The 26,761-nt window shown below is 44.8% G+C and overlaps 1 protein-coding gene across 2 annotated transcripts in view; it reads left to right on the top strand.

Moving 5' to 3' along the window:
- DLGAP4 (DLG associated protein 4) overlaps positions 1–26,761 on the top strand; it is a 108,187-nt gene that overhangs the window by 30,984 nt on the left and 50,442 nt on the right. Inside the window, exons 4-5 of one of the 2 annotated variants that reach the window (XM_035124315.2) lie at positions 3,035–3,090; positions 4,658–4,896. In XM_035124315.2, the coding sequence (XP_034980206.2) occupies positions 3,035–3,090; positions 4,658–4,896 (295 nt within the window). Of the gene's footprint in view, positions 1–3,034; positions 3,091–4,657; positions 4,897–22,039; positions 22,750–26,761 lie in introns of those variants that run through there. The other variant, XM_035124323.2, reaches the window with a different exon arrangement.

The raw sequence follows: 26,761 nt of genomic DNA, 5'->3' as shown, positions 1-26,761 counted from the left end.
GAAAGAGTGACTGGGGTGATTAAGTGAAAAAGAGGGGCCTGCACCTTTCATAGTTGTGTAGAAGGGGGGGGGGTCCCAGCAGGTGCTGGGGGGAGCAGATATCCCTCTTCTAGGCAGCTCTTCAAAGCACAGGAGCCTTGTCTTCTTTTGTGTCTGGTGTGTGTGTATGTATGTGAAGTCTTTGAAAAGTGGGTTTAGCCAGCTGGTCAAAACCTTCACATGACCAAGAATGACATCAAAATCCTGTGTTCATGTATACTGAGTAAACACATCACCAAGCAGAAGTTATTATTACATTTTAGTGGAAGACCAGCATTGACTCTGTACCACAAGGGATGGATCACATGTGAGATTCAAATACGGGCACAATATTTGCTTTTGTGATATTTGTCTGTACCTTCCATTTGTCTGGTGTCTCCCCCTTTATAAAAAAAATACTTTGTGAAGCTGTTTGAGATCCTCAGGAAAGAGGCTATATTATATTTGTCCAGTAAGAAACAATCAGCAACCGTGTGTTGGATGTTGCAAATCAACAACGTCAAACTCATTTCTCTAAATTACTACTTCCCTTAGTCATTCCTTTAAGAGTAGCAAGCACATTATCCTTCTAAGGCTCAGGTAGCAGAAAGGTTTGGGTTTGTTACATTTCTGTATCACCCCCACACACACATACACACAGCAATTTACAGCCAGAGCAAAAACAGGGTGCTGTAATTAAAATGCACAAGCATATCGAAAGCATAGGGTGGCATTGAATGGTAACCCTACTCATAGTACACCCACTGAAGTTAACAAACATAACTAATTTACAATTCATTAATTTCAATGGGTCTACTCTAAGTAGTTGAATACCATCCATAGGCCCACCCTCTCAAACCCAGAGCCAACCCTGATTCACAATTGTAGTAGTGTTTTGTGGGGGTTTTTTTGTTTGAAATCTGCCAGCATTGTTGAAAGGAGATCACTATGACATGATTCTCTATTGATACAATTGACCACTGAGTCAGTCTACCATTACGGCATGAGCCCAGCCCTCAAATTTTGCTCATGGTCATGTGTTTCTGCTGTGGTTGAAACGTTGTGAATTTTATCCCTGCTGTGAGGGAATCTGTGAGATTTTATTTCTTCAGGGCTTTCCATAAAGAAGCTGCATCCTAGTGATACTGCTAATGCCTGAAGAGAAAGAAGGAAATACAATTACTCATGAGCCATTTAAACCCAAATTACATGAAAATGGATATGCATATGATAGGAGATAGGCATCTATACAAAATACTAACATTAACCTTTGCCATTTTAAGCAAGCAGGTTCTTAGATTGTCGTTTTAAACCAAATGTTAATTTTTGAATTTTCAAAAGGTTTTCATTTCCTACCATATGCACAAACTGCTTTCATTTCTGAATGGTGTTATCTCTCTAGCAAGCACTTAGAAATGGCTTATGTGGCCGTTTTTCCACAACAAGAAAAAATGAGAATGGGTGTATTTTCCTATCACAATCTGATTAATTTAGCACCAAGAAAATTGCAAAGGAACTTCCTTTGTTCCGAATACATTTCCTATATTTTTTTCCAGCATGAGGGAAACGAGAAGTTCTGGAATCTACTTCATCAATTCCATTTTAATGAAGAGTAACTGCCACATGCACCTAGTCTTAAGAGTTAGCTATTCCTGCTGAGTCCAGGTGGTATGTACAACCCCATCTAAGGCTCCAACCCTACGCAAACGTCTTTGGGAATAAGTCCCACTGAACTCAGCAGAAGTTCATCCAAAGTAAATATACACAGGCGCAGGCCTTTTATTAAGAATTCTGAATCCAAGCTCTTCTACTTAGATTATGCTTTACTAGCATAATCATTCTCCACAGACTTGTAGGTTAACTCTACCGGTATACAGATCTGAATGGCCGGTAGAATGGAAAGGAAAAGAATGAGAGAAATGTAATGTGTTGTCAGCAACCAGTCTGTTGGGGAGTGTGCTCCTTGCTGAGACAAATAACTCAGGTGAGGAGCCCTGTTTATCATTAAACAGGGTATCATAGCTATGATAAAGGAGCATCTTGCCTACAATGGATTCAGGTGTTTTGCTGTTTCTTGACTAGATCTTCATAATGTGGTGGTAAGGGTCTGACAAAGCAATCAATATAATACCTGCACTATGTGTGTCCTAGTAGATTAAATTGAAAATACTAGTATCAGTGGTAGCTTGATGAGGACCAGTCTATTTGGTGGTGAGAAGAACTAATCAACATACAAACACAGCAATTCTGGGTGTAGGAATTGTGCTCATGATTTTTTGAATGATCTTGTTAGAAGAGCATCTAGAATGCTGAGATCTGTAAAGACTCAGACTGGGCAATAGAAACTAAGTACCAATATTGTACTGCCAACTAAGTACCAATATTGTACTCCTGCCAACCTAGCAGTTCGAAAGCACGTCAAAGTGCAAGTAGATAAATAGGAACTGCTACAGCGGGAAGGTAAACGGCGTTTCCATGTGCTGCTCTGGTTTGCCAGAAGTGGCTTTGTCATGCTGGCCACATGACCTGGAAGCTATACGCCGGCTCCCTCGGCCAATAATGCAAGATGAGCGCGCAACCCCAGAGTCGGTCACGACTGGACCTAATGGTCAGGGGTCCCTTTACCTTTACCAATATTGTAGAGCTCTGTACCTCTTTTCCAGTTCCCAGACCATTCCTATTATTTGGACTTCAAGATTTTGTGTTATTCATGGCAGCTGGAGAGTAGGCTTTTGCTGTACTGTGAAAGGTTGGCTGATCACCCTTATATTAAAATTAGTTTTTGTCAAAGTGTTCACTGTAACCAGGGGCTGATCTTTTTGTTTGTTTTGGTTGTGTTGATTTTTGTTTCACTGTGCTTGGTTAGCCTCCTCGTGAGCCTTTGGTTTGGATGTCATGGACCAAAACTGTTACATGGTCACCACTGTCACTCTGTGATTCCTGTTGAGTGCTTCTGTACAGAAGCAGTGAAATCCCCATCCCTCACGCTTTAATCTTCTCCAACTCTTTCTTCCAGATGTTTGGACAACCCTCATTTATCCCACAGATATTTACACAAGGAGAGCAGGTACCGTCATCTGACAAATCTTCTACTGCCCCTTACATGCACAAATGAAGTTACCTTATACATTCAGGCCACGGATCCAGCTATCTAAACACTGGCTGCTGCAGTGGCTGGCATCAGCTCTCCAAAGTCCCAGGCAGGATTCTTCCCCTGCACTTTAACGTGCTCACTGGGCATCAAACTTTTTGAATAGTTGTCCTGCCTTTTAGAGACCATTGCACAATATTTGAGGTTGGGCTGCCTGTTGAGATGAGGTAAGAGAAACTGGGATGAGCTGGGTGAAGTAGCAGAGAGTCTTCATCTTATTCCGAGGTGGATTGGTGGAGGCAGATGTTCCCTGTTGTTTCAGTGCTGAAGTGAGGCTCAAGCTAAATCTTCCTGTGACAAGGTCTGACCTGGCTCAAAATCAGTAGATATGAAGGATACCTTTGGAAATCAGAGAAGGAACCCAAGATTTATGCCATGTATGGAGGGATCAGGAAAGAGGACAAAAAATAAACTGGGTTAGGTTAAGAAAACAAGTGGCCCTTACTGCTTCAGTTTAAATTGTTGTTTGTTGTGCATTGATTCCCTACGAAGGTTTAAATATATGGATATCTTGTTCAACTGGTATCAGCCACACCAAGGTTAGTGGCGAAAACTGGGCTTTATTAACAAACATGAGAAAGCATCAGCATCATATTGGAAGGGCTTTAGGACAAATGCTATGTAGGAACAGCTGGAATAGGATGGAAAACATGCTGTGTTCCTCTGCATAATCTGAGAAGAAGCTTTTAGCCTAGAACTGGATGTAAATAGGATAGGCTTTGGTGAAATGAATAGAATTAGTTATTCCCAATTATAAACATGACCCGGGAATAGATTATTAGATTTGGGGGCATAAGTGGAAGTTTATGAGTTGTTGAACATCACAGAGTGATTAATACGCTTTTGGGTTCTTTCTCCATGAGGTTACTTGGGCATTGTAACATCCTCATTCGCAGAGATTCCATGTCCCCACCCTTTGAGGATCTCAAATAACTTTATATCACCATTGAACTAGTATCACAGCATCCTTGCCCAGCTTGAGTACAACCCAGAAGCAATGTATGGTGGTGACCCATCAGAGGCTTGGTGAACCTCTTGGCTCTTCTGCTGCCTGGTGGGCAATGCCAAAGCACAGGTACAGACAAGCACCTCACAAACAAGAATGCAGCAGAGGTGGTGGCCTGTGTCACTATCTCGGCTACAAGTTGTGCTTCTCCTGCTTTGAAGTCAAGAAAAAATGGACCTGTGTCAAACTTATGGCTCTGCAGATCTTGTTGGACAATAACTCCCACTGGCTCCTGCTGGCAGGGCCCAATGGCCAGGGATAATGGAAGATGTTGTCCACCAACATCTAGAGGGCCACATGTTCCCCATTTCTGAATTGAAGAAAAGAGCCTTCAACCACTTCATTCCCCATACTCACTTATAAATTCATACATTTTACCAACACAATAAATGCATTCAAGCGAAAAAGGAGGGGAACCCATGAGATCATATCTGGGAAGTTCTTTCGGCAGGAGAATGACCAGCTTTGTTCTTGCAGGAGAGGGAACCAGAGCTGAACGACCAATATGAGGGGATGTGCGAATCAGCCTACAGTGAAGCAGAATCGGCCACTGTAGAAGTCCTGGACCTGCCTCTTCCCAGTTACTTTCGCTCCCGGAGCCACAGCTACCTCCGAGCAATCCAGGCAGGCTGCTCCCAAGAGGAGGACACCATCTCAGTGCGGTCTCTCTCTCCACCCCCAGCCAACAGCATCAGTGGCAGTCGGACGCTTCCCAGCAACAGTAAGTCTGACCATATTGGGCTGGAGCGGGAACTGGGGGGGGGGTGGCCAGACCTGGCTTGGCTAGAGTGTGATGAACATTGTAAAGAGAGTTTTGAGCACAACATAAATTTCCAGGTCGGTGTTGCTTCAAAGAAGCAGTGGCTGGGTTTTTCCATACGCACTGAATGGGGGATTTGGATCTGGTTTCAATTAACGTAAGCATTTAGAAGTTGACCTACTGGTATCTATCTATCTATCATCTATATTTTATATTCTATTTCTGTATCAGCACTGCAGAGAATGATTTGACTCAAAAATCATATAGAGTGCAATCCAGCCAAAGTTAAGTATTATGGAGGAGTCTTTCTCCTCTACAGTGGTACCTCGTGTTACATACCATCCCCTTAATGAATGCTTCAGGTTACGCGCTCCACTAACCTGGAAGTAGATGCCCCTTGTTGTGAACTTTGCCCCGGGATGCGAGCGGAAGTTGCACTCCAGCGGTGCAGCAGCAGAGGGAGGCGCCATTAGCGAAAGTGCACCTCATGTTACAAGCGGTTTCCGGTTATGAACGGACCTCCGGAACGGATTAAGTTTGTAACCATAGGTGCCACTGTATTCCCTTTATGCCACATTGCTAGGCACTTTCTGTTTCAGTGTGGGGTAGAAATGCTTCTTTTCCATACCCTAGTATGAATATATCTAAATGGGATTGTTTGATTGTAGTGATATCCTAAAGGGGTATATATAATGACTCCTCCTCATGTACTTGGGAGAATCATAGAATTGTGGAGTTGGAAGGGACCCTGAGGATCATCTAGTTTGACCCCTTGCAATGCAGGAATATGCAGCTGTTCCATACAGGGATTGAACCTGCGATTGGCATTATGAGCACCACATTTGATGTTAAGATCCAGCCAGCAGTGGTTTCAAATCTTATCTTGTCCACCATCAGGGGCTGGTTTCCTAGGCATGACAAGTTTAAAACAATCTTGGAAACTGACTTGCTATTAATACGGGGTCTGCCGAAGATTTTAATCACCACTTATTGGATGCTGATGAAACTTTGTCACGTAGCTAAGCTAGCAATGGCATGTGACTTTAAGTGTTTGTGAAACAGCTGGTCAAGTACTGTATGATGCCAAGAGGTCTCTCTTTCCACCCGTAATCCTCTTACTCACAGCAAAAGATTCTTTTTTCCCCCCACAGATGGGGTGGGGCCACATTCACAGCAAACTAGGAGCCCAATCCTTGCTTCATTTTGTCTCTCCAGACAACAGTTGGGTTGGGTGGGTGTGCTTTTCCACTGATTTCATTTGGAACATCACCGAGAAGTCTGTGCTAATGGACTTCTCTCAACACCCCACCTTAGATGTCTAGAAAGAGACTTAGCTGTGAGTGTGAATCTGTCTCACTTAGCAAAATGTCAAAACATGGCCAAGATGTGTCATAAGGAGGGACTGTTACAAACAATTTCTTTAAAGATGATGACATTTTGAGGCCTCTTTGCATTAAACGCTGTTTGTAAATGACTGGTACTTTGCTGACAAATATATATATATACACAGAGAAGCCCATATTATTAATTTGTCTGTCATTAGCCTTCCCCAACCTGCTGCCCTCCAGGTGTCTTAGACCAGGCATCCCCAAACTTCGGCCCTCCAGACGTTTTGGACTACAATTCCCATCTTCCCCAACCACTGGTCCTGTTAGCTAGGGATCATGGGAGTTGTAGGCCAAAACATCTGGAGGGCCGCAGTTTGGGGGTGCCTGTCTTAGACTCTAACTCCGATGAGCCACAGACAGCATGGCCAGTGGTCGAGGATAATGGGAGTTATAGTCCAAAACATTTTGGTGGGCACAAGGCTGTGGAAGGCTGGTCTAAACACTTTATCAGGATTACAGTCTTATCCCTAGTCTTGTTTATCTGGTTCATTTTGTCCTGTGGGAAATATTCATAGGACTCTAGGCAAATGCTGCAATCTTACACACATTTACTTTGGAATTAGCTCCAGCGAGGAACTTCTGTGCAAAAATGCAAAAGGTTCAAGCTGTTAATTACATATTTCCTGTTCAGCACCCACTCTGCCCAGTACAGTCCATGTAAATGACACTAGATTAGTCCAAGGATTCTATTATATGACTGTTCCTCAAATCTAGTTCTCCTGAACTCAAAGGTGTGTTTAGCCTTTCAAATACTTTGACAGGATGGCATCCTTCCTATGTCTCCCTGCTGTTCTTCAGAAGACAGCTTAACCTGAAATATTTTTCCTCCTGCATATGTAATACGACGGTTGCAATTGTCAGTGTGCTTGCGTGTTTGGACGACTGCATTAAAATTGTAGAGCATATAATTTGTGATGTTGTGCACTGAAAAGAAAGCTGCTCAGGCTGCAATCAGCATGGGATTTGTGGCTTTTGGGGATTTATGGCTTGTCTCGTGAAAAATAAATTGCACTTGGCAGTGGGATATAAATTCTGATGCTGTTAAGACACTGTTCTGCTCTTTGCTTTTGACGGAATAGGGAAAGGATTTAAATTCCTGTTGGCTGAAGACATCAGCCTCATGTGCCCCCAACATCTGAATAGACTCTCTTGGCATATATTAAATGTTGGGCTGCGTTAACGAGCTTGCAGATTGCGCTACAATTACACTTTCAGCATTTTTTTATTTTTTCAGCTACAATGACAGCTTTTTGTAGGCTGAGATTTTTGTCGTTTGCAGGCAAAGACTCTGGCCTTTTGAGAGCTGGTGGTCATACGACAGCACCCAGAGTGTAACAAGGACTGAGAGATTGTGGGGGGGGGTGTGCTCGTTTAATCTCACTGTAAACAAGTGGTACAGTGACAATAAAGTATTTCTATTTCTCAGGCAGTGGGTCAAGACCCACCAGTGGGCCTTGGGGTACTTTCAGATGGGCCTTAGCACCACAGATTCTTCCTCCCCACTCCCACCCCCACTGTTATTTCTGTGCCATAACAGTTTGTTTAGACCAGTGAGCACCAGCAAATCCTTACATGCTGAGTAAAGGGGGCCAAGAGACAAGTTCAAGTAGGGGGAAGAGGGAAGGAAAGTTTCCCTCCTCTGCAGTGGACAAGCCAGAGGACATGTGGAAGGAAATTAGAAAGTGAGAAACAAGATCACTATTCGTTATTGTTGCTGATGTTGTTAAATAAAATGGGAATAGAAAAAGAGGAGATGTTGTTGTTTAGTTGTTTAGTCGTGTCCGACTCTTCGTGACCCCATGGACCATAGCACGCCAGGCACTCCTGTCTTCCACTGCCTCCCGCAGTTTGGTCAAACTCATGTTCGTAGCTTCGAGAACACTGTCCAACCATCTTGTCCTCTGTCATCCCCTTCTCCTAGTGCCCTCAATCTTTCCCAACATCAGGGTCTTTTCCAAGGATTCTTCTCTTCTCATGAGGTGGCCAAAGTATTGGAGCCTCAGCTTCATGATCTGTCCTTCCAATGAGCACTCAGGGCTGATTTCCTTAAGAATGGATAGGTTTTATCTTCTTGCAGTCCATGGGACTCTCAAGAGTCTCCTCCAGCACCATAATTCAAAAGCATCAATTCTTCGGCGATCAGCCTTCTTTATGGTCCAGCTCTCACTTCCATACATCACTACTGGGAAAACCATAGCTTTAACTATACGGACCTTTGTAGGCAAGGTGATGTTTCTGCTTTTTAAGATGCTGTCTAGGTTTATCATTGCTTTTCTCCCAAGAAGCAGGCGTCTTTTAATTTTGTGACTGCGAAATTAAGAGGGACAAGTGACTATAGAAGAACCAGGTAGAAGGAAAGAAAGTTAAGGTTATAAGGATATAAGAAGCGCCTGCTGGATCAGGCCAAAGGCCCATCTAGTCCAGCATCCTGCTCTCACAGCGGCCAACCAAATACCCGTGGGAAGCCTCCAAACAGGACCTGAACACAACAGCACTCTTCCCTCCTGCATTTTCCAGCAACTGGTATTCAGAAGCATATTGCCTCTGACAGTGGAGGTAGAACATGGCCACTATGGCTAGTACAGTGGTTGTTGAACGGCTTGGCTCCCAAACAAATCGGCTCCCGAATGCCGCAAACCCGGAAGTTTGCAAACGTTTTTTGGAAGCCAAACGTCTGACTTGGCTTCCGTGGCTTCCTATTGAGTGCAGGAAGCTCCTGCAGCCAATCAGAAGCCGCACCTTGTTTTTCGAACGGTTCCAGGAGCCTAATAGACTCCCGGAATGGATTAAGTTCAACAACCAAGGCACCACTGTAGTCATTGATAAGGGGTGGGGGTGGGGGAGAACAAAGGTACAAGCAGTGTGTGAAAGGAGAAGGGGAGAAGAAATTACAGGATACGGGTAAAAAATACTTTGAGAGGCATGTGGGGGTTGGAAGGGGAAGGTCATCTCCACGTTGAGGCCCTGAATCAGCAAATTCTGCCTAAAATGGGGAGGCTGAGTCTCAACATCTCCAGAGCAAATGTTGGTACTTAGTATGATGAAAGCTGAGCTATGGAATTCCTTGCCACAAGGAAGGAACTTTAGCAATTTCCAAAGATGGATTAGATATCAGTAGAAGCTGTTATCAGTAATTGCCAGCTGATTATGCCAGTCTCTGCCTCCATCTTGTCACTGGCTTAGCCCCTGAATCACCACTTTGTGACGGGTGGGCCTTAAGTAATTTTCAGCCATTTCAAGTGGATCTTGTGCATAGAGAATTTGAGAATCACTGTTCACTAAAATGGAGCCGGGGGGGGGGGGTTACTACTAATCAAGGTGGCTTTTGCATTCGAACAACAATTGCTAGAATTGATCGCTCCTGCTGTGACTTTTGTTCTTGCTGAATTTCTCATTGGTTCATTTGAGTTTCTCTATCAGTCTTTCTCCCCTGGCGTAGCATCTTTCTTTTGAGGACTGTGCCTCCTGTTTGCTGTGAACTAAGATGTGTGTGTGAATGTGTGTGTGCGCACGCACACACACACACACACACTCTGAAGGGGCAGAATCTGACAGCAATCATGAGCAGCCCAACATTCCAGATCTTTCTGCAAATTCCAGCTTGGGTTACATATTACATGAAAGTTAGCACCAGGATTGACAGCCGCAGAGATTATTGCCTGCCCTGGATAGTGCCTTAAACAAACCTTTTGTACCTTGGCAAATTAAGCGGGGGGGGGGGGCAGACTGGGAAGGGAAATATAGCCAGTCAAACCTACTCATCTGCTTGGCAGGCATTCTGCTGTCAGCCTATTTGAATCTCCAGCTTTAATAAAGACACCCAGAGTTCTCTGCATTTCTGCATTTCGGAGTGGGGGAATGAAGAATAGTTTTGATTTTCTTTCCTCAGAACAAATAGATGTATGTGGTGGGATTTCGGGGATCCTATCAAAATAGCCTAGGCAGAAGATGTGGATCCCACATAACTGGATGCAAGGCATCCATCCACCCTCAGTACTTGGAATGAGATAGTTCTTATAAGTTGTCATACTGTACATGAATTCCCACCCCCACCGGAGGGGGTTCCCCCCCCTTAATTTATTTATTATAAATTATAATGTAACTGCATGGACAAAGAATAACCTGCCACTGACAGAGCACAGCTCAGTGGTTATCCATGAGATGCTAAAGTTCAACAGAGAGGCCCATTACTAATCATATCAGCCAGCTCTGACCCCACATCACCTTCCGTGTCTGTAATAATTATTTTTCCCCTGTAAGACTTTCTACTTCTTTTGCCCTAGATTCCATCTCCAGAAATAGATTCCTCTGGAAGTAGGCAGGGGATTGTGCAGTTGGCATGTGTGGTTTGTGGGTAGGTGAGCACTCATTTGCAAGGCGACCTTTTTGATTAATTCTGTCTCCAGTATTTGTGTGGGAGAAAGGGAGGAAGGGAGTGTTAACACATACCGTGTTTCCCCTTTTGTAAGACACCGTCTTATAACTTTTTTTACTCAAAAAAACACATGGTGTCTTATTTTCAGGGGATGTCTTGTACCTTAAGGCCTCCTCGGAGGGGCCAGGCCACTGGCTCGGGGTGCTGCTGGGCGCTCTGCGCGGCACCGAGGCAGCAGACCGCTGGTTCCAGCGGCGGGGTAGCAGGCCTCGGGCAGCTCACCCCCCAAAAGAAGAGTCCAGGCGCTGCAGGGCGCTCCGAGCGCTCCGCTCTGCAGCCGCTGGCCTCGGGTAGCCAAACAAAAAGAGAAGAGGCCAGGCACTGCAGGGCGCTCCGAGCGCTCGGCGCTTCGGAGTGCTCCGCTCTGCAGCCGCCGGTTCCGGCGGCGGGGCGGCAGGCCTCGGGCAGCTCCTCCCCCCCAAAAAAGAAGAGGCCAGGGGCTGCAGGGCGCTTTGAGCACTCGGCGCTTCAGAGCGCTCCGCTCTGCAGCCGCCGGTTCCGGCGGCGGGGGGCAGGCCTCGGGCAGCTCTCCCCCCAAAAGAAGAGGCCAGGCGCTGCAGGGTGCTCCGAGCGCTCGGCGCTTCGGAGCGCTCCGCTCTGCAGCCGCCAGCCTCGGGCAGCCAAACAAAAAGAGAAGAGGCCAGGTTTGACATGCCTGGTCTAGAGTGTTAATGATAAGGGTCACTCCTTTGCTCTGGCCACTCCCATTTTGCCTCTAACCCTGCACTGGCATGCAGACACCAGAAGGTGACCCTCTGTGCTGAAACAGGTTTCCTACTGTGCTTTATGAAAACAGTAATTTACAGACAACGACACCCTGTGGAATGCCCTCCCACTAGAGGTCAAAGAGAACAACAATTACCAGACCTTTAGAAGGCATCTCAAGGCAGCCCTGTTTAGGGAAGCTTTTAATGTTTGATGGATTGAGTGGCTGGGGGGACCCGGCCAGATGGGCGGGGTATAAATAATAATTATTATTATTATTATTATTATTATTATTATTATTATTATTATTATCTATTGCGCTCATAGGACTAGTTCAAACCAATGGAAACCTCCAGCTTTGGCAAGGATTTTAAAGCATTTTGTGCAAATCTAAAAAAAAAACAAGATCATGGCCACTGGTCCCATCACCTCCTGGCAAATAGAAGGGGAAGAAATGGAGGCAGTGAGAGATTTTACTTTCTTGGGCTCCTTGATCACTGCAGATGGTGACAGCAGTCACGAAATTAAAAGACGCCTGCTTCTTGGGAGAAAAGCAATGACAAACCTAGACAGCATCTTAAAAAGCAAAGACATCACCTTGCCGACAAAGGTCCGTATAGTTAAAGCTATGGTTTTCCCAGTAGCGATGTATGGAAGTGAGAGCTGGACCATAAAGAAGGCTGATCGCCGAAGAATTGATGCTTTTGAATTATGGTGCTGGAGGAGACTCTTGAGAGTCCCATGGACTGCAAGAAGATCAAACCTATCCATTCTTAAGGAAATCAGCCCTGAGTGCTCCCTGGAAGGACAGATCGTGAAGCTGAGGCTCCAATACTTTGGCCACCTCATGAGAAGAGAAGAATCCTTGGAAAAGACCCTGATGTTGGGAAAGATTGAGGGCACTAGGAGAAGGGGACGACAGAGGACAAGATGGTTGGACAGTGTTCTCGAAGCTACGAACATGAGTTTGACCAAACTGCGGGAGGCAGTGCAAGACAGGAGTGCCTGGCGTGCTATGGTCCATGGGGTCACGAAGAATCGGACACGACTAAACGACTAAACAACAACAAAGTACCTGCATAAATGATGAAATGATGGTGATGATGTCTTGTTGTTCTGGGATGAAGCCTGCCTGGATTTGTAACTGGCTGGCTGACCAAACCCAAAGGGTGCTCATCAATGGCTCCTCTTCATCCTGGAGAGTAGTGACTAGTGGGGTGCCACAGGGCCCAGTCTTATTCAACATCTTTATCAATGACTTGGATGATGGGCTTGAAGGCATCCTGAGCAAGTTTGCAGATGACACCAAATTGGGAGGGGTGGCTAATACCCCAGAGGACAGGATCACACTTCAAAATGACCGTAACAGATTAGACAACTGGGCCAAAGCAAACAAGATGAATTTTAACAAGGAGAAATGTAAAGTACTACACTTGGACAAAAAAATGAAAGGCACAAATACAGGATTGGAGACACCTGGCTTGAGAGCAGTACATGTGAAAAGGATCTAGGAGTCTTGGTAGACCACAATGTTGACATGAGTCAACAGTGTGATGCAGCAGCTAAAAAAGCCAATGCAATTCTGGGCTGCATCAATAGGAGTATAGCATCTAGATCAAGGGAAGTAATAGTACCACTGTATTCTGCTCTGGTCAGACCTCACCTGGAGTACTGTGTCCAGTTCTGGGCACCACAGTTCAAGAAGGATACTGACTGGCTGGAACATGTCCAGAGGAGGGCAACCAAAATGGTCAAAAGCCTGGAAACGATGCCTTATGAGGAACGGCTTAGGGAGCTGGGTATGTTTAGCCTGGAGAAGAGAAGGTTAAGGGGTGATATGATAGCCATGTTCAAATATATAAAAAGGATGTCATATAGAGGAGGGAGAAATATTGTTTTCTGCTGCTCCAGAGAAGTGGATTCAAACTACAAGAAAGAAGATTCCAGCTGAACATTAGGAAGAACTTCCTGACAGTAAGAGCTGTTCAGCAGTGGAATTTGCTACCAAGGAGTGTGGTGGAGTCTCCTTCTTTGGAGGTCTTTAAGCAGAGGCTTGATAGGCATATGTCAAGAATGCTTTGATGGTGTTTCCTGCTTGGCAGGGGGCTGGACTGGATGGCCCTTGTGGTCTCTTCCAACTCTGTGATTCTATGGTTGTGGTTGATATAGTGGCCAATAATTCTACTAAGGTGGGAGGTGAGCACCACAGTGGTGGAAATTGTGTCCTGGTTCAAAAGAGCAGGTTCTTATGGTTGACTGGTTTTTGTTTTAATCACTGTGACCCTTGCATCTATCCACACATAAGGCAGGGGTTTCTCCTGTACAATAGCATTAGAAAGAACACATGGGCATAGCCAGGATTTTTGTTGGGATGGGGCAGGCTTCTGTTATGAGGGTAGAACCTCAGATTTGTATTGATTTGTATTGGTTTTTATTTATTTAGGAGGGCAGCTGCCCATTCCCCCGTCCCCCCTTGGCCACACCCATGATAGGACACCTAAGTTAGGCAAGACTTGTTGGTTCTACAATAGATAAAGCAATAAAAATTCCCGTATGAATGTGGGAAAGCAGATGCACCCAGAGGCTTTGTAAAGCACTTCATGCATATGTCAATTCTGGCATTCAAAGTCTATGTGCCAGATCTCCAAAATGCTGAGATGGAGTTAAAAACCAAGCACTCCAAAAATGTTTTGTGTTCTCACATTTTGTCAGGGTTGTTCTTTTTTTAAAAAAGTAATGTATGGGTTCCACAAGCACAAGGGCTGCACAGACACTTAATATTGACTTGTGTTGACTTATTCTAATTCTGGTACATGTCAGCTGTGTCTTAGCAGTCGCTTTGGCATGCGTCTTCTGTTTTGCTGTGAAATTATCTCATATGCGTTCCAATCTCTTGTCTCCAGCCTGCACTGCCTTCTGACCATCTGGTTGCCTAATGTTACTCAATTGGTCTGTTACGTTACCCTTGTGGTGCCAAATGTCTTTAAAGTACAGTAACTAGAAATCTCCCAACCCGTATAGATCAGAACTAGGAGCTGGTGTTGTGGGGCCTGAGAATCACATGCATCTGGGTATTTGCTGTTACCTTTAAAACATTGAAGTTGTGATCTGAGCAGACCTGCATAGTATTGTAGTGTAAGGTTTTGATTGGTTTTGATTTGTTCTGTTTTTAAAGAGCTCTCTACTGTACACAGCAAATTGAGTTTTCCTTCATCTGCCTGTTTGGAGAGGTGGGAGCAGAAATATCCTAAGAAATACTGGCAAGACTGGCAGCCCTTTCTAAAGATGCCTGTATTAATTTTGTATTTAAAATGATGCCTTGGGGTATAGTGGAACTTAAATGTAAATTGTATGTCCCAGATTTGTATTCAGTTTGTTCTGAGATTTTTTTAAATTAACAATATATCTTGGATTAAAGTCAGGTGAGACTTTTATTACATCAGTTCATTCTTTTGTGAAGGTGGGAAATGAAATGATGACATGTTGGTGGAATTATATGATGATCTTGCTACAGCTACTGAAGTCTTGCTATATCTACTAAAGCGTGAGAGTCACCTAACCAGCCTCCTTAGTGGAAACCCTGCACTTGCACTTCCACTTGCACAAAGGGGCTTCTCCCTCTCTCCTTTCCCTATGCACCCCCTGGAATTGGTTTAGGGAGGAGGGTCTGGAGGACACCCCCCAGAACAGCGTGTAGAGGAATCATTCTACCTGGCAGGCTGCAGCGCTTCCACAGATGGAATATTTGGAAGAGCACAACATCAAGTTCTGCCCAAAGCTTTTAACATAAGAAGATCCTGTTGGATCAGGCCAAAAAGGCTCATCTGGCCCAGCATCCTGTTCTCACAGTGGCCAACCTATAGGAAGCCAATAAAAAAAAAACCAGGACATGAGTGCAACAGCACTCTCTCCAAAAGCAATTTCCAGCAACTGTTACTCAGAGGCATACTGCCTATGACAGCGGAGGTAGAATGCAGCAATCTTGGCTAGTAGTGGCTAGGAATTCGTCCAATCCATTTTGAAAGCTATCCAGTTTGGTGGTCGTCTTGTGGGAACCAATTCCATAGTATAACTATGTGCTGTGTGAACACATAGTTCAGAAGAAGTGCTATTTTTCTAGAAAAAGAGGTGCCAGAACTCACCATGAATGCCTCCATCGTTCTCTTATAATGGCAATGGCACCCAACTGAAAAATGCCAGAACTAAGTTCTAATGAGTTCTGGCTGAGGGAAAACCCCTGGCTACTGCTACAGAAGAGGAGACTTCTATCAAGGACACCTTGCTCAAGGATGCCCCCCAACATGGCCAGCCGGCCCATGCATTGGGGTGAGGTAGTCACCTCACGCAGCAGAGGCCCAGGAAGTGGTGTGCCCACAGACAACCCAGCAGCAGCAGCGTTGGCCTTCCAGCAAAAGATCTTGCCAGAACACACCACCACTGCTTCACAGGCACTGCCATGCAACCCAGGTAAGGGAGGTGGAGGCAGTTGCATGCATGTTTTCTATTTCGCCTCAGGGAGCAAAACAGGATGTGCTACCCCTGCCTCTCCAAGCCCTGGAGTCAGCACTAGAGATAGTGGTTGCTGTGCTGATCCCAAAGAATAAGAGATGCAAAGTGGGTTTAACTGTACTCTTGAGTTCCACATAACTCTTCATTGGACAGAAGCACTGGTGATGAAACTCAGTCTGGAAAGTTCTGTGATCCACGGAAGCACTCACACTCCTATTCAACTTGAGTTTCCCTGTTAAATATAACATTCTCTAACTTGGATCGATGTATTTCAGCCTACTCTTATTATGAGTCATGGTCACAGAGTGTCTTATCACCGTACAACTGTCTATATTGATCACAGAATGGTGTCACCCATGGAAACACAACAGAGATGTTCTTACCTTCACCCCAACTCATCTTCAGATCCTTTCCCACATTGTGACATAAAAGGGGAGCAGTGATTCACCACAGATGCTCAGACAGCAAAATCTAGAACATGTGTGCTTTGTCTTCAGGGCATGCAAGGATATTGCACTGCAATAGAAGCATGAAAAGTGTTTCTGATATACTTCCAAGCATGTGGGTCAAACCTAAAACTGATCACACAAGGCAAGAAATAAAATGTTGAACAACCATTATCTTCCATACTGGCATGAAGGGGGGGGAATGTACATTTTCAGAGATAATATTGGCATAACAGCAATGGGAGACTATGGAGTCAGGGAAAAAAGTTATGCTTAAAAGTACCCATAAGCCAAGAGGATGGAATTTGAGGTAAAAATATTTTAGCCCACAGGACTTCCCCTGTTGGTTAAAATATTGATTATTGATTTTTGTTGAGTACATTATTGTTAGGGTACAAGAGCAGGCAGAAGCCTTGCATAGCAAATGGAGCTGATAAAAGCACATTCTGCAAAGAGCAGACTAGATCTACACTCTGAACCTGTTTTGATGGAGAAATCATAACCCCAGCAAATCCCATGAAAGTCTGTCCTCACCAAGACTGATATTCTACTAGCATCCTTTCTGATGTGTCCTGGTTGGACAATACATGTTCTGAAAGTTGCATCCTGCTTACCACCACCAAGCATTACCTTTTTGCATTTCCACTGTCTTTCTGCTTGCTCTAGCTATTGAAGCTGGTGAGCTCTATCCTGTTTGAAAGAGGTCATGTCTCAAGAATGGCAGAGCTATTTGGCAGTGACCTTGGATAGCTCAAACTGGTGGCATTTGCACGGTTAGCCAAAGAACATGGAATCATGGAATTGTAGAGTTGGAAGGGACCCAGAGTGTCAAAGTCCAACCCCTGCAATGCAGGAATCCTGCCCAGAGCCATCCCTGGATGGGCTCAAACCACCAACCTTCTGGTTAACAACCAGACACACTGACCTATTACACTATATGTGGGGAAAGGAAGCAGGAGACTGCATGGATAGGACTCGGTTGGCTGTAACTAAGCCATACTCTGAGTAGACCCACTGTGATCAATGAACTTAAGTTAGTCAAGCCCATTTATCTCAATGGTGTACCCTGAATATGGCTTAAGACAGCTACATCCTCATGTGAATTGGCCAGCACAGTGGCATGCAAGTCGTAGGGAACAAGCTGCCCACTCTGTGCTCAAAATAGTTACAATAACCCACACAGTCTGTAAAGAAGATGATTATTCTGAGCATATGGGAATTTGGGAAGCTGCCTTTTGCAGAGTTCAAACCATTGGTCCTTCTAGCATGATATTGTTCTCATTGACTGACCCTAGTCCCCCATAGTTTGAGAGAGGGACATTCCTGGCCATACCTGGAGATGCTGGGCATGGAACTTGGAATCTTCCACATGCAAGGTAGACAAACTGCTTCTGAGCTACAGCCCTTCCACAAAGAATTAGTTTACACAAAAGATATCAACAAGAATCACTGATACTTTCTTTCTCTAAATGCCTTCCCCTTTAAATATCTGTACAATAGGTATTTGTACAGCTCCTGAGATTATTACGGTAATCATTTTTACATAGGCAGAAAATAATGGGATTCATGGTTTTTCATTTTCTTCAGAGGCTCAAAAGACAGTACATAATCATTCCAGATGGCTCAGCCCATGCTCCAAACTGATATATTCTCGTCCATAACAATAATAGGTTTATTGGATCCCAACCAAGGGTTTATATCTTGCTATTTAATTTTTCAACATGAGGTCAGATTGATTAATGTGTATTAGACCTACTGATGGAATATTGAGATAGTCCAAGGAACAAATTCTGAGTGCTTGTCTTGAAGGAGACTTGATAGTCTCTCCACTGTGTGCTGATCTCCTTCCCTTTAAAAGTCAGCCCTCACACATCTCTGCAGAACAGTAGTGCATCAGTGAATCATAAATAAATTACAGAACTAACTAGCTATTTTTGAAGAGCATGCAGTTTAGGTAATGCATATGCTTCCTCCCTAACCCAGCTCAAGGAACGAGATTGATTGTCAAGCCCACTTGACAGCATCTGGAAAAACCATCTTCATTGGTCATGTTTCTTTGTGAGATGTTCAGTTCTGCTCCATCAGCCATTTGAAGAAGGCTATTGGTATATGCTTGATTATGAGGTCATTTCACCCATTGGATCCCTCCCTCCTATTGCTAAGTTTCATCAGGAGGTTAGATGTGACTTCCAAGGTCAGCAAGAGGACTGTGCCAGCCCATGGATTAAATAAATGTAGTAGAAACCACAAGAATGGCAAGAGTATTTATGAGAGGTGCACATTTGCTCTGTGTGCACTCTGAATTACAAGGCAAATGGGCTGATTGGGTGACATTTCCACCTGCCTGAGTCAAAGTGTGCCTTTCAGCAAGATGCCTCAAGTCAGTTCAGGGACTCCCTAAAGTCTCAAGTTGTTCTGTGGTCTCAGGTGTCCAAAAAATCCTGAATTTTGTCACTTAGAATAAAGCTGCATATATTTTTAAAAAGCAAAACCAAGCTGATGAATGAAATGACGAGCTTGAGTGGAGTGATCTTTTGTTTTGATGGACAGCTCTAGGTTTTCATTGCAGTGAATTATTTCCCCATGGCATGCCAATTACCATGATTTGGGAAATAGATGTTCTGCCTGGGAAAAGCAGGGTGTGCAGAAGAGCAGTGGACTATTGGCATCCTTCTCAATCACTTTCCCCCCTAACAATTAAAATCAGTAGTTCAATCACCTTGTTTTTATACTGCTTATATTTTCTCCCCCATTTGTGTTAATCTGGTTCTTTGTCTGCAGACTTTTAGGAAAGCTCATCATAGGGTCACTCTACTTTCCCTCTCCCTCAGTTCAGCAGTAGAGCTTTTTGTGTAATTAGTTTTTTATTCTAATCACTTTCTGTTTTCCAACAAACACCTACTTCATTTTTCATGCCATTTGTTTTCTATTATTTTCCCTCAGGTTTGTTTGTGCAAACTTCTCGCAAGTCTCCACATCTGTTTGTGTGCATGTGTTTTTATTTCCACTCTCACCCCCAGTTTATACTCCTCTCTTCATTTTAGGGTACCTGTAATTTCACTCTGTTAAATTATTGCTGTCCTGTATTTTAAAAAATTATTAACGTTTTTAAGTTCGGCACTCTTTCCCCACTCAAGTAAGCCTGCTTGTCCCTTAAAGTAAGCTCCCATTTGCATTGCTCATTGCCAGCCTATTATTGCCCATAAAACACATGGGGAGGTTAAGTGGTTTCTATTTTATCCACCCCAAAATAGAAAAGTCTTGTCCTTGCAGGCGAACCACTCCACCTATAACATGCTGAAACATGACAGGTTTCATCTCTTGAAATAAAAATTTAAAAGACATTAAAATACACTCACAACAGTGGACTAATTTATGTAAAATATATTGCAGCCATAGTGAAAAATGTATGCTTATCTCCGATTTAAACAAGAAGACATAGCTGAAACAGATAATCTAAAAGCAGAACATTATCAGGATATGTTGCATTTTATTTCTGCAGCACAATATAAAGTATGCTTTATACTGCAAGCAGCTCTAAGTTTATCTTAATGGGCCTTTTAGTTATACATAAACAACCACCTATCATTTTACTTGCATATAGAGTATTTTACTTGAAACCTACAGTGCAAACCAATTGCTGACAGTTCAGTGACCACTAGCTATATTCCTTTTATATAACTCTTTCTATTTTGAAAGGTTTTCAGGGTCTGGCTTACTCCCCATTCCCCTCAATCCTTTCTTTTCTTGGCACAGAGATGGCTAACCTGTGGCACTCCCAGCTGTTGTCCATCATCCCTGGTCACAGGCTATGCTGACTAGAGCTGATGGGAGCTGAAAATTCAGTGGGTCAGACTCCCCAGCCCTACTATGGTGTATATCCAGCATGTTTACTCATGAACTTTCTGAAGAGATGCCCGACATTTGTTAAGGCACCAGGGACCAAAGGTTTCTTGTTCATTCATTCTATTTTTAACTCTCCCTTTCTCCACGGAGGTGAAGGTCCCTATGTGGCTTCCCTTAACTCACTGTAATAGCCCTGTGTGCAGTAGATGTTGACTTGCCCAAGGTCATACTGAATGCTCTGACTTTTTGGAGGCCAGATTTGTATACCTCCCCCCACAATATTTCATTTCTTAAAATGTATACAGTACACGGCTTGACTTTGTGTTTTTTGTGGTTGTTGTTTTTTAAAAAAGAGCACTCCAAGCAGTTTGCAAAAAGAAGCCAGCAGTAATCTTGTGCCTTGTTGGTAAAACAGGGGTTGCCAAGGTGGCAGCCAGAAGTTGCTGGACTACAACTGCCATCCTCCCTAACCATTGGCCTTGCTGGCTGAGGCTGATGGAAGTGGGAGCCTCAACAAGTGAGGAGCACTCTATTGCACTCCCATTCCTGCTTGATGCTTTCCTATAGGTAACTTGCTCGCCAATGTGAGAATAAGATGCTGGCCCACATGGGCCTTTAGCCTGATCCAGCAGGGCTTTGGGATCCAATGATCTGGAGGGTCACAGGCTCCCTACTCCTGCCATAAACTCCAGAGATAAGCTGCTACCATAGCTGCCAAGTTCTCCCTTTTTTAAAGGGAAATTCCCTTATGCTGAATAGGCTTCCTCGCGAGAAAAGGGAAAACTTGGCAGCCATGGCTGCTAGTATAAAAGTATTTTAATAATACTCCCCAAGGAAGGGGCAACCACAGGGCACAAAACTGTGCCTGAAATTTAATCCACGCACAACTGAGGCCAATTAGACCCACTGGCATTGGGGGCACTGACGCTGGCACCATCCTTCGCCCTTGGTTTTGATGGAGAACAGGGATGCCAACTTGAATAAAATATTGGGAGGGGCAGATAAGCCCCACCCTGTATGATCAATCACAAAATGTGTTGTGCACACACCATTTGAATGGCAATACCAATCAACTCGGGGGTGGGGGCCGGCCCCTCAAATACTTTATGGGGGGGATCCGTGGGATCTCAGCTCCCACGAGTTGGCTCCTAGGATGTAAACAAATGGCGTGGGAGCTGCAGGTGGGAAGGGGGGAGCGGGAGCTCTCGGCGCCTGTCCTTGAAGCAACCAAAGATGGAAAGCATCCCTCGGCGAGATCCGGTGCTATTTCAGGGCTGTTTTGGAGCCGCGCGTGGCTCTTCCCTCCGCCCTGCCGCTCCGATTCTTCCCGCCATCGGCATCTTCGCCGCGCTGCCAGGAAGCGCCCCCTCCCCGGGCGGGCGCGCGCACACACACCTGTCGTCCATCTGCCCGCGGATGCGGCTCATCCTTCCCGCCCATTCCCGCCCCCGCGGGAAGGAAGCCTCGCCAAGCGCAAGCTCGCGCGCGGGTAGCGGGGCGCCGCTGGGTGCCAAGAGCGGGGCCCACCCGGGCGCCACACCAACAGCGGCGACGTGGAAAGGAGCCTCTCGCGCTGCCCCCACCTCCTTCACGCGCTCTCCATCTCTCCCCCCCCAACACACACATACTCCTCCCCGCAAAAAGGGGGGGCAGGCACCGCGTGAATGGGCGCCTTGTGAGCATGTGCGGAATACTAGCTGGAACTGGTTTCGCGGAGGGCGCTTGTGAGCTGCAGGAGCGACTGACTCGTCCTGCGCGCCTCGCAACAGCCGACGAGGCTCCGGGCGGCGCAGCAGCGCCCTCCCCTCTCCTGCCATTGGCAGCCCCGGCAAGGCTTCCTTCCCCCGCCGTCGGGAGCGGCTGGGTGTTCTCCTCCTCCAGCCCGGCCTCCTCGGTCTTCTCAGCCCTTGCGCCGCGCCGCCCGCAGCCCTTGGCCGCCTTCGGGGCCTGCCTCCTCCGGTCCCTTCCCGCGGCCTCTCCGGGCGAAGGTGGGCGTGGCGAACCCGGGGCTGCTTTCACAACCCCCCGACGCTCCTCCCCTTGGAAGTACATAACGGGAGCGGATGGGGCTGGCTGAGTGAGGGAGGAGGGTGAGTGTGCGCGGCCAAAGCTCGCTTCCGCGGATCGGTTACTTTGTGTCTTTTTCCAGCGCCGGTTCCATCGTCGCCCAGAAGCCGCTGCCCTTGCTCGCCGCGGCCCGGATCTCCGCAGGGAAGGCCCGGCCCGGCTCTGGTCTCTCGCCTGTCGTCCACTCCTCTTTCTTCGCCCGGGAGCTGCTCGCTGTTGTTGTTGTCGTGTGTCTTTTTCTCAATGAACAGGGCGAAACCCGGCTCTGCCCTTCTGCCGTAGTGCGATTCCTTCTCTTCGCTTTCAAGGCGAAAGGAAGAACAGTCTCCTCTCCTCTTTTCTCTCTTTCCCTTCTTTCTCCTTTTTTAGCTCCCCCCCCCTTGTGTCATGGCTTTGTGTCTGGAGCTATTTAAACAATGTGAGTGTACCGAATTGTGTGTGGGCTTTTTCCATTATGGCATGCAAATCTCGGGAAGGCTTTGCAAGCGGCCGCTCAAGGTTATGCTTCAATATTGTTTTCAGTTTGTCGGGCTGTCATTTTGAATGCATTCGTTCTGTGCATATATCGCATAATGCTCTAGCTAGTAGACCTTTAAATGCAAAAAAAAAAAATCATTCCCATTTCCTGTTGTGAGCGAATTGCTTTCGGATACAGAAGTGCTCCGAGTAAGTGGGCGGGTGCTGAGGGTAGCCTGCTTGGATGTGGGAAAGGCTTAGTTTTTTCAATGGCTTACCCGCTTCCCTTTTTTTCTGCCTATCCGGTTGCATTTTCAGCTAAATCCTGAGCTTGAGTGGCTTGTATTGATTGGGGGGGGGCAGGCGAGGTTGATGGCACATATGCCCTGTTCTCCCCACTGCATGGCTCTGTGTTTGATCAGAAATTGTTGTCACTTTTGCTGAGATATATTTAGTCTACTCGTGGCATTCCAGATCATGACAGGATATGAAATCACTTTCCTATATTTATGCCACCCCAGACTAAACGTGAGCCATATGCGCATTTGTGTCTGCTTGAGTAATGAAAAGACACAGATTGGGGGTTAATCATCTAGTCTTTTCTTAATAGCACTGCTGTTAGTTGAGCATTTGTGTTATCTTTTAAATATAAAAAATGGTTCTAAAAGTTTTAATATTTTCCGTGTGTGTGACATAAAAATTGTCTGGCCACAAACTGTGCAAACCTGTACAGTTGTGATTGAGATGTATCCTGTTGCAGATTGCTGCTGAAGGCTGCTAGGAAACAGGTTTTTCTTAACGGGTTGGGGTAAAGCTGCTGATTTAAGGCTTCTTCACATCACATATTGCCTAAAGCCACAAAGTAGTGGGAAAGGTGACATGAAAGGACACACTCTTTCCCTTGTAGAACTGAAAGAACTTACTAGAAATGAAATCATTAAGGATTTCTTAAGGAGCCCTAAGCAAATATAATGATATATTACAGATTAAAAAAAACCAGTGCCTGATAAAACAAGAAATTCTCCATTGAGATGGCCAGTTATCTGAAAGTGTGTGATATTGTCCTTAAGCATGTGGCTCAGGCACTGCAAAATTAGAGAGTACTTTTTTAAAAAAGCTTTAAATGATGATAATACGACAGAATTAATGAGTGCATGCAGACTTGCAGGTGGATATATGAGTAAAGTTTTTACAGTCCTAACACACCTTGGAATTCAGTTTCCAAATATGGTTTGCTTATTTTTCCTCTCCTATCTTGAACACATCTTCCACCCTGCCAGATCTTTATTCATTATGAAACAAATTCCTGGGTACATAAAGTGATGCTAAAATTAAACTGCTTGTCCTGTCATCAGTATACAGCTGCATAGAGGGACATAAAAAGGTCTGGAGCCTCTTCTCTCTCTCTCTCCTTAGTGAACTATTTTCTCCCTTTTACTGAAGGGAAACCTGTCTTTGCTTTACAGTCAGCCCTTTCAATCCCGAGGGCTTGCCTATGTGAACTGGTTCCCAAAAGAAAATAGCCTCTTGACAACAGCAGCAGAAGGTGTTGCAATGACATACTGTGTTTATAGAGGAAAGTATGCCTGGAGTGCTGCTTATTTTGAACTAATGAGTCCTTAATTGGCCAGAATACTTTATTGCTTGGTAATCCCTGGCCTGGCTTTTCTTCATGAGATGCTCACCGGAGGTAGAGAATTGCTAAAGCGACGCTGGGCTTGCAGAATGGTTTTATTGTTGTGTATGAATGCAAGGCAAAGTAATTCAAGGACCCGAGTGTGTTCTTACTGTAAGGAAGCCAGGTGGTGTGCCTGAATAGGCAAATAATTCTTGTGGCATAATTGCCATGTGTAATGGACTGGAGGTCCCTTATGTCAGTAGAGGCAATTTCAGAAAGTCCCTTATATCATAAATGTTAAATCTGACAAAAGCTGCAGTCGTCTTTGCCCTGACACCTTATGTGCAAGAGAATACCTGAGGACCAGGAAAAATTAGCAGAAAGAGCATATGTAGCATTAGGCTCTTAACTTCGGGGTCATGAGCTTGAGTGCCACATTGGGCAAAAGATTCCTGCATTGCAGGGGGTTGGATTTGGTGACCCTTGTGGTCCCTTCCAGCTTGACAATTCTGTGATCCTATGCTGGGGCCCTCATTTTACCCCTACTTTTCAAGCCACTTGGGTGTTCTTGCAGCCTCTGTGCACTCTCCACATCTCTGGAGAGCTGGGTAACCCTCTAGAGCAAATTTCAGAAGGCAGAAGGGCTGTAATGAGGAGGAGAGAAAGTCTGCTCACACATGGTTGAATAGTCATCCCTTGTTGAGAATCTTAACACTTGGTAGAAATACTATAGAAATGGTACAATTGAAGCTAAACTTAAAACTTTGTCAGCCTTGTAAACTAAGTGGAATCAAGCTAGGTCAGCATTTGAATGGGGGTTAGTAGTTATCTCATTGCTGCTGTACATTGTACCATATTTTATTGCATCATGTGCTGAGATATAATGGGCAGAGTTCGCCAAAGAAGCTCTGTCTGACTTCAGCTTTTGCAGTGGGGCTTTCCCCACTCTCCTACCCTGCAGTTGGATTTGAGGGGAGTTGAGAGAACCCTCGGAATACAGAAGGGAAAGAGGGGGGATAATTCCATGCACAGACAAAATGGTTGGAAGAGCATGATACTGAATTCCACACTATGTTGGAAACTGCCTGGTGATTCCTAAGCAATAAAAGGCTGATTTATATATTTTGGTAGATAGATACTTTGAGGAGACTGTTGCAGAGTCATAAAGTATATTGGTGTGTTGTGCCACTCTGCAGGTAGAGTTACTACTTTTGCCTGAAACTAAATTGGTGACATTGAGTGATACGCTTATCCAAAAGTTTGGGATACTTAAAGCAGTACAGTATTCAAGTTTTACTCAGAGTGGACCCATTGAAATTAATGAACCAAAGTCATGTTCATTTCAGTGGGTCAGTTTTGAGTAAAACTTAAGTTCTGGTTGGCATATGTAATACATATTATTTTTTAAAACCTGCTCACGGTCTCATGTATTGTATTCCATTTCTCTTCTAAATTTTGGTGTTGGTATTCTTCAGCTGGTGGTGCCCTGCAACTTTTTCTGTCTGGGAGAAATTTGGTAAAGTTGGGGAAGGACACTACAGTGAACTCCTGAGAAAACTGATGCAATCTTGCCCTAACTTGCGTTGTGTGGATAGAGCAGCAATGGGGGGGGGCTTTTACGAGAGCCCTTTGCTTATACAGTACTGAAGTCTGTACCCATGTTCATTTTAGCAAATTGTCTTCATGCGGGTCAACGGAGAAGGCAAGAAGGCTTGTTGTAGATTTTCAAAGGCTGTTTCATCTCTTGCTATGTGAACTGTTTTCTAATGTAGCTTACCAATTCTGTATTAGTTGTTACCCATATAAACATTTGTTTTTTTAAAGCCCATGAACCATTTAAATTGGCTTACAAAATTTAAAATCACAGTGCAATAAAAAACGTAACACAGCAATAAAAATACACAAATTACACATTTAAACATGTTTAAAAGGCAGCCGTGTTGGAGATCACAGGTAAAAATGACCATCACAAATAACACTGCTTTCCAATATGAAAAAATGCTTGTGGCTTTTGCTGGCTGGTAAAGGAACCCATTTGCACTTCGCAAAGCATGGTATTTCACAATACTGGTGCAGCCAATTAATTTTCAATAAATAATTTCTGTCTTTAGCAAATACAGTATTCATTTCTGGTCGGAAATCTTAGCTAGGTCATCCCCTCAAACTAATACAATAAAGAATAATTTCTGTTATGGCTACATAAAACACACTGCAGATTTGAGGCATTAATGTTGAAACCAGATTGGAAAAGAGAGCTCTAAATTGTATTCCTAATTCAACTAACAGACAAGATGCAAGAGTTAATGGACTCTCCTTCTCTTCCCCCCCCCCACCCACACACTTAATTTTTGCTAGG

The sequence above is a fragment of the Zootoca vivipara genome, chromosome 7 (genome assembly GCF_963506605.1).
Source record: "Zootoca vivipara chromosome 7, rZooViv1.1, whole genome shotgun sequence".
Taxonomy (NCBI): Eukaryota; Metazoa; Chordata; class Lepidosauria; order Squamata; family Lacertidae; genus Zootoca; species Zootoca vivipara.
This window is presented reverse-complemented; position numbering and strand designations above follow the sequence as displayed.